This window comes from Pteropus vampyrus, unplaced genomic scaffold (assembly GCF_000151845.1).
Source record: "Pteropus vampyrus isolate Shadow unplaced genomic scaffold, Pvam_2.0 Scaffold323, whole genome shotgun sequence".
In the NCBI taxonomy this organism is placed as follows: domain Eukaryota; kingdom Metazoa; phylum Chordata; class Mammalia; order Chiroptera; family Pteropodidae; genus Pteropus; species Pteropus vampyrus.
The window spans coordinates 482,307-490,761 of record NW_011889104.1 but is presented as its reverse complement, the minus strand read 5'-3'; the positions used below and the strand labels follow the sequence as shown (position 1 = coordinate 490,761).

Genomic DNA, 8,455 nt, shown 5'->3' with positions numbered 1-8,455 from the left:
TGTGTGTGCGCACACTCACACGCGCGTGTCCTTGAAGCAGGAGCCAGTGACTCGCTGGCTGGCATAGCTCTGAATTTCGTGGGTCCAAGCCTCCTGCTCTGTGAGGAAATCACCCCACCCTCTCCCAGAGTGGGGTGCTGCGTGGGAGCGTGGACGTGGGGGGTACTGCCCAGGACTGTGAGCAGCAGGCCGCGCGGTGACCTGTGTCTGTTTGTTCCGTGCAGCCTCCCTGCGGCAGTCCCAGGCCCTCCCCGCGGACCTGCGCCCGGAGACGTGGATCGCACAGGAGCTGCGGCGCATCGGGGATGAGTTCAACGCGTCTTACCCACGCCGGGTACGAGCCCCCTGTTCTGCCCTGCCCCGTTGCCTGCCAGGGCCAGCATCCCTGTACGGCTCTGGAAGTGACAGGCCCTGCCCCTGCGTGGCCAGTATGCTGCTCCTTTGCCATCCCCACCTGTTTTCTGGCCAAGTCAGGGTCATGGTCTTTAAACAGGACCCAGTACAAGGTGGCCTGGGGACTCCATGAGTGCAGCCTAGAAGCGGGTTATTTTTATGCTTCAAAACCTCCCACAGAAACGTTAGTGTGCTTCTCAGCCCTTATTAGTGTATCTGCACCCCCAGGCAGTTCGGGTCCAAGTTAAAGGGAGGCATGGCATGTCAGTGTCTTGTCCCCAGGACTCTGGTTAGAGGTGGTGTCCTTGGTTTGGCCATTCGTAGTGGGAGAGAAGCTTGCAAAGTAGCTGAGCCTCTCTCCTCTTTGTGTCATTTATCACCTAAGCTCATGGGTCCCTGTTTAATCGAGTGGGTTATTATGCATCTGACTCGACACTTTGATGCTCACACTGCCATAGATTGGGCCAGCAGTGGCCATCAGGTACGTTTTCACCCTGTCCTTCAGTGTTAAGTGCCTGGGTGGCAGGCCCATATATTGTGGGACCACGCGGGTGCTGTGAACGAGGCCTTTCATGTCTTGTTGAGGATGATGTAATCTCGTCAAGAAACACAAGTCACAGCCAGGTGAGGCCCTCGGGTCAGACCTTGCGCCCTGAGCCCTCTGCTCATCTGCGGAGCCCACTGTGCATCAGTCCCTTAGGGATGCAGTGGATCACAGTCAAACTAAAGCATTTAGAGGTGAGGCTAGAAAAGGCTGTCACTCCCTTTCCCCAGCATTGTTTTCTGTCACTTTGAACTGTGATTGAAATGTTTTCAGTTGGTCTTCAGGGTTTAGGAGGAGAGACTGGTAGCTGTTTACCTGTCTGGTTGTCACATCCTCAGCCTGTGAGACATGCTGTGCACTCGACCCTGCTGTCTGCCTGGGTGAATGCCCTGTGACAGGGCTGAGCACTGGTGCATGTCACATGGCTAGGTGGCCTCACGCTGATGACACTGGGAGTGCCCCCTCTGTCTGCCAGGTGGGGACACTTGCATGACCACCTTGCTGTTGGAGAACATAGGCCGTGAATGTGTACCCATTGGGAGACTAAGGTGCCCCAGGGGGGTTTGGAGGGCTCAGGTTGCAGACTCTGGGGGAGGAAGTGGAGGCACAGCCAAGGCGAGGCTGGGTCCTATGCAGATACCTGAGGGGCCTTGGCCCCACCACCCTGGCTACACGTCCCCAGCCATTCAGCACACGGAGGTGTGTACTGCTGTTAATGTGTGTGCATCTCATTGGCAGTTCTTTGTGGCAAGGTGCAGGGGACACGGCTCGCACTGTGCAGCTTTGCCTGATGGTGCCCAAACAGGGTACAGGCACTGTTTCCAGCCTCCTTGGTCCTCCTGCTGTGACTCCCTCACAAGCGATGTCCCAGCCCTCCACCCAGCCAGCGTGGCCCTGGGCTGGCGAGTTCTGCCTGCAGGTGTCCTGCATGTTGCCTGGACAAAACCCAGTGCCCAGCAGCCCCAGCTGGAGGGGAACCAGGGGAGTGATTATCCCACGAAGGGCCTAACTAATAGTGTCTTTGGAACGATGCACCGAAAGCAGGAGGAAAGTGACATTCATGTAAATGTCCTTTTGCTGTGACACTTGAACATCACATCGCCACTGTGGCTGGCCAGCTGCAGACGCAGGAGTCTGGTAGGTGCCAGCAAACTTCCCCCTAGCTTTGAGTGGGAGCACAACACTTGGCAGAGGAGCCCTCTGGTGCCCTGACAGCAGATCCTGTGGGCACAGCTATGCAAATGCCTGTGTTGCCCGGGTGACAAGTGGAAAGCGAGTTTGGTCTGTGGGCTCCTTTGCAGCAGCACTGGCCCTGATGCCTGAGGAGGACAACAGTGTATGTGGGAGCTGCATAAAATCCTAGCCGAGATGCCACGTGACTGTGGTCTTTGGCCTTAAAGGGGACGGAGACCAGACTCCCCCAGAGACTTGCACAATGTGCTCTACTGTCACATGGGGCGCTTGTCCTGCACCCTATCCCAGTTGCTTGTCATTGAAAACGCTGTTTAGAAGAGGAATGGTAGTTTTCTGTTGGGACCCCTGGGGCCACTTTGTCCCCTGCCCCACCTTGTCACCTCTGATTGTGGCAGTGCTCGGTACTGTCCTAGAAAGTGCCATGACAGCCCCTAGGGAAGCAAACACCATCCTGATGGACACGTACTCTCGCTGGGTCTGTCAGAGTCCTTTTGGGTCTCAGTCCAGAATTCAATATCTTTTAACGTCGTTACCTAAAGATATATAGATACACAGATATATAGATATATAGGTATCTATATAGGTATCTATAAATCTATATATCTGTGTATCTATATATCTATAGATACATAGATATCTATATATCTATGTATAGATATCTATGTATCTATAGATATATAGATACACAGATATATAGATTTATATATCTATGTATAGATATATAGATATCTCTATCTATATTTACCTGTCTATATATCTATACACACACACATACACACAGAAAAAAAACTTTAGGACATTTTGAGCTCTCAGTGTTGAAATTCTGTAAGAAAGGGGTTTTTGAACAAGTTGAGGAGCCGCTCTGAGTCAGTTTTCTAGGTGTGCTTTGAGGTTCGCCTTGTCTCTTATAATTTGGTGTTGAGCACCCTTTGATATGCTGATGGAGATGGTGTCATGGTTCCCTTGTCACCTTGACCACCAGGAGACTCTTCTCTGAGGTTCCCTGGGCAGCCTGGGGTCAAGGCCTCTTGTTTGTCGCACACCTGTGTCCCTGGATTGGGCCAGAGCATGTTTTGTTGTATTTATTTTGGCATTAAAATGTAATTCATTTCCCTAGGACTTGATTGGTTGTCTCAGTGTAACTTGGGACATGTTTCTTGAAGTGTAACTTGCAGGTAGCCCTGGTGCTAAAGCCTCCATGGTGGCTGGCACTGTGTCATCCTCTCGCTTCTCAGCTGCTGCACGCAGGATGTTGGGCTACGGTGGCTCCAAGCACCCCTTCTCTCGCCCTGCCCACCAGCAGTCTTCTCCCTGCCTGGCTGCCCTCAGGCCTTGCAGTCATTGGGGACCTGCTCCAGTGGCTGCCCAGGTGAGCCCCTGTCTCTGGGGTCACATGGCCATTCCCTGCTGTGTGCTGTTGACACCGTCTCCCGGACACTTTCCATTCCTGTGACAAGTGCCTACATCTGTCCCAGGGAAACTTAGAGCCCTGGACCCCTGGCTTCCTACTTTTACGGGACTGCTGTCAGAGGGCACATCTCGTATGGGGCACTGTCTTAAATGGCGACAGCAGTGAGAAATCATTCAGGCCCCTCAGTGGGGCTCCTGGGCCTCCTGCTGCTGCTGCTGCTGCTGCTGCTCAGTGTGCCTGCTCCTGGAACATTCTCCGTCCTCTGACTAACTGTCCTCTCTGGGGATACAGCGTGGGGACTGGCCCTGTGGCTTCTTGCCTGCCTGATGGGCCCCGCCACCTCTGCCAAGTGCTCCCCTCTGCCATCTCTTCCCCAGGGTCGCCCTCACTGTTGCATCTTATTCGCTTGTTTGGCTCTGTCCCTTGCCCATACCAGGGTGCTGTCACACTTGTCTTTCGGCAAAAAAAAAAGCCTCTGCATCCCGACTCTGTTCTACCAGCCTCAGTTTCTCTGGACTGTGTAGGTGTCCCTGTCCTCCAGGTGGGGACTTTACACACATGTCCCGCTGGTCTAGAGGCTGGGCCGCGGTGGCTTCCCCAGGCCATTCTTATTGTCAGCTGCACCAGGGTCCCCCAGCTGGGCGGGCATGGCGTCGTGGTGCTGCACGTGGTACTGGTGCCATAGGTGTTGCCGTCAGACCTGGGGGTGCAGGCTGTGCTCCATGTTGCATCCCAGGGCCTCTCATTCCCCCCGCCCCACCCGCTTCCCCTCCGTGCAAGAGCCCCATGGACCATCTGGGCCAGGTTCCTGATGGAGAGACAGCTGTACAACCGAGGAATGACCTTATGGAAAGTGGGCCAGCTAGAAAGTCGGTTTCCCGATGGCAGTTCCTGATTCAGACCACACAGATGAGGTCCCCCAGGGCCAGGCCACACTCAGCACCTGTGACCACGTGGACTGTGAGGCATAGCTGTCTGTGCGCAGCTCACCTAGTTCCCTCACTAATAGCCACTGCCACCTGGGTGGCCCAGTGTGACGCATCTTCCCAAAGTGCTTTATGGTCTAGACCAGAGCCACCTTGCACCACTCTTGCCTCAGCGGCTCTGCTCTGCACAAGGGGCAGGACCCGGCAGTGGTCCTGTGACAGGGCGTGGCTGCTCAGGCTGGCATGCCTCCCGCCCATCCCCAGGATTATCTTCATTGTTCTGGAGGCCAAAGTCCCAGGTCTTGTGCCAGGCAGGCCACACGGGGCCCAGGGCCAATGGCCAGGCGGCTGGGCATCCTGGCCTGCATGGCCGGGATGCATGGCTGGGGGCCGTGGTCCTGCAGAGGCCTGGCGCTGTCCACCATGTGGGAAGTGGGCTGGCCCGGAGCCTGCACGCTCTCCTGGGCACCAGCCCTTGGAGGCAGCGGTGGCAGCCCCTCCTCTGAACGTTGTCCAGAAGCCATGTCTCGCGGGCTTGAATGAGGACACTTCGTCATCCCACACACCAGCTCCAAGGGCAGGTGTCCTGGCACACTTCTCATCTGATGTGCTGCGGAGTTTGTTGTGTCAGGGACTGGTGGCTGCTCCCAGAGTCAGCTCCATCCCCAGCGTGTCTGCCAGTGCTCCCTGGCCCTTCCATTTGGGGCGGAGGCAGGATGCCACACCCTCGGGTGGACCTCCCACGCCATGCGACTTCCTTTGCCTGTCCTAGCCACCGCCCTCCCCCTGCTGCCCCCAGAGCGGCTAGGGGTGGAAGGTGTCTTGCCTCAGATGCCAGTGGTTCTGGAACATGAAATCGGCTAAGGGAGCCATTGGAGACTTCCCTGAGGCGACCTGCCCTCTGGCTGTTATCCTGTCGGCCCCACTTTCTGCTCCTGCCGATGCCGCAGTGACCCTGGTTGGAGCCTGGCATTGCCTGTCTTGGTGAGCGGGCCTGGTTCTGAACGGGCCTCTTCTAGCCTGTCAGCCTTAGTGGGACCAAAAGTGGGCTGTCCCCCAGCTCCTCTCGCAGGAGCAGCAAAGTCCTATAAGTTCCACTGAACAGGCAGGAGGGCTCGGCTCTGCAGGAGGTGCAGACAGCACTGTTTCCTCGCGTCTGTTCTGGAAGGAGAGGGATGTGCAGTCTGTCTAGCATATGCGGGAGCTATGCGACAGGCTTTGGAGGGAGCTGGACGGCTATCGGTGGGAGCGGGAACAGGACCCTTGTCCTTGGCTGCTTTGTGGCTGGTGGGGTTCTGGTGGCAGGGCGTCAGGAGCCTCTGCCAACAGAGCAAGCTGCTAGTCTCAGGTGCAGGTTCCCATTAAGGCCCCGAGCAGGATGGCCTGAAGAGCTACTGGGACTCAGGCTGCAGCTCCAAGGTGCCCTGTGACCCCCGGCGCCTAGTGATACCTTGGCCGTAAGCAGAGGCCGGGACTCCCAACACCCCCAGTGCTCTGAGCCTTTAGCTACCCTCTTGCAGTTTCTCAGCTCCTTGTGACCGGGACTCACAGGTAGAGAGGATGCTCATTTCTCCTCGGGCCGCTCCCCACAGTGGGCTGCAGGGGGACCGAGGGGATTCGCCTGTGTGTGACCAGGCACAGTGCTGATCACAGTGTTTATCCCACGGAGCCGCCCGACAGCAGTCAGGTGCCATGGCGCATCAGGGCACCACTCTGTCAATGTCGTGGGCCAACTATCCAATCACTGCTTTCTTGAGCCCTCTGGAGTCTAGGACATGCTGCCTGTCAGTGACACAGGCAGCGGGCACTGTGCACCTGTCAGTCTCCTTTCCTCTCTTGGTCCCCTGCAGCCACCCTCTTCCCAGGACACCAGCTCTGTGTCCCAGTGGCTTCCCTCCAGCATGGAGGTGGCGGCTGCTCATTTCCTGGCAAGGGCGGCGCTGGCCAGTGACTCATCTCTGTGACAGCTTACAGAGGAGGCTGTGGGTTTCCCAGCTCTTGTCTGTCACTGTTTTCCTTTGAGGACTGAGGAGAGGACACAGGTGCCTGCTCTTCCTGGCGAACTGCCTACCCCTGCATGTCCTGGGGAGACTAGGCCTCAGTGGCAGTGTGGCGCTGGTTGGGGTCGGGGGTGGGGGTGGGGTGCTTCCCGCAGCTGGTAAGAAGGAGTGGTTGATCACTAGGGACCAGAAAGTGAGCCGCTGTCCTGTGTCATTTCAGGTCTTTCTGAATAACCTCCATGCCGCGGGGGCCCACCCCCAGGTGGCCATCCTACGACTTTTGCGTTACATCCTCCGTCTGCTGTGGAGGATGCAGTGACGACAGATGGGGTCCCCGCAGAGCCCAGACGTGTGCAGACATTTCGCTTGTTCGGGCCGACGAGCCTTCTGGTGCCATCGCTATGCAGCCAGCGGTTCGCCCGCAGGGCCAGCTGACATTTCCACCACACGAGCTGTGTGCGGACTTGACCTCGTCTGCTCGTCGCCACATACCGGAGGCCCCGATGAAGTCACGTGAATGTAAACAAGAGAGGATCCCCCCGAAGTGCACAAACCGCAGTTCTTTGGAGCAGGACTTTGTGCAAGAGCGCTGTTTTCATGCAGGGCAGTTTGTTTTCGCCTTTTTAAATAAGAACAGGATTTTCAGAAAGGAAATGCAAATTTTTAACCAACTCATGAATGATTTTTGTACTAAAATTTTAAGAACCTATTATCTATTCTCAGAGGATTATGTAAACTCGGCAGTGGAAACTGAGCCAGCTAATTCTAAAGCTGCCTTAGTTTATTTTGAGAGGTTACTAAACAGAATTTTTAAGTGGGAGGGACATGGCCCTTCCCTGTCATTGCCTCTTTCACTTTTTTTAAAAATCATTATTATTAATACCAAAAATGGAACTGACTGAAGGGGCAAAAGGCCCTTGGTCAGTCTCTGCTGACGTGCCACTCTCATTCTGTAAATATTTACTGACCTCCTTAAATTCAGTTGCTTCTGTGGCAAAGTGTCAGCCAACTTATATGTTTTCCCTATTTCCCACAGTTTATCATAGAGGCGCACTGGACCAAACCAGCGTCCACCTGGATGCTGGTTTGGTCCAGTGCGCCTCTGATAAACTGTGACCAGGTTGGAACGTGACCAGCCCAGGTCACCCACAGCCCGGTCGGGTCCTGGTAGCCCACTAATTGGGACAAGCTCACTCCTGGTGTTCACTGGTCTGCCAGGCTTGTATTTGACAAGCGTTCTTTGGAGGTAACAGCCATAGTGACATACAGTGTCAGGCCCCTCGGCACTGTGGCTTTTCCAGCTGCAGGCTTCCCCCGCGTCCTGGTGCACTCAGCGCAAGGTCCCGGGTGGCTGACATGCCTGCCTGCAGCTGAGCTGGATGGGCCGTGGGTGTGCAAACCAGAGCCTTAGTGGGAACTGGCACATGCCATGGGTGGGCTTCTGGCAGCTATGTCCTAGGCACCCTGGGTCCCCATCCAGCTCAGAGTTCCTCTGGTCCCCACACTTGGTCCCCAGCCTCCTCCGTCCCTTTTGAGACACAGACTTAGTTCTCCTGGCGGTGCCGCTGACACCTGTCCTGGGCGCAACTCTGAAACAGCCCTCTGGCAGGTGTCCGCTTTACCTGTTTGTCTCTCTCGGGACAGCTGGGCCAGCCTTTGTGTGTCCACTTCTCCCTCCATGCTGGCCTGTGAGGGTCGTGATGAGTAGGGGCCCACGGGGCAGCGGGTCTTTTCAAAGGCAGTCAGACAACTGGGGAGGCCCAAAAGAGTAGGGAGCAGGGAAGGGGGTGCAGATCATTCTGTGAACCTAGTAACTCCTCGTGTTTGAAACCTCGGATCATGAAACAGCTTTTAAAAAGAAATGAATGACTTTTCAAATGAGTCAGCAGTGCCAACAACTATTGTGTTTGCTTTTGGCCCATCGAGGGGCCAGTGTTTTCAGATTAAATGGAAAATTTCACTCGTGTTATTTCCATAGTTTTATATA

At 55.6% G+C, this 8,455-nt stretch overlaps 1 protein-coding gene across 7 annotated transcripts in view; it reads left to right on the top strand.

The window, feature by feature from the left end:
- The window catches only part of BCL2L11 (BCL2 like 11), a 33,141-nt gene extending 25,821 nt beyond the window's left edge, over positions 1-7,320 (top strand). For 5 of the 7 annotated variants that reach the window (XM_011377846.2, XM_023521928.1, XM_011377841.2 and 2 more), the window contains exons 3-4: positions 225-334; positions 6,689-7,320. In XM_011377846.2, the coding sequence (XP_011376148.1) occupies positions 225-334; positions 6,689-6,787 (209 nt within the window). In that variant the 3' untranslated portion in view covers positions 6,788-7,320. The remainder of the gene's footprint in view (positions 1-224; positions 335-6,688) is intronic. The other 2 variants (XM_023521929.1, XM_023521926.1) reach the window with 1 other exon arrangement.
- The last annotated feature ends 1,135 nt before the right edge of the window (positions 7,321-8,455 follow it).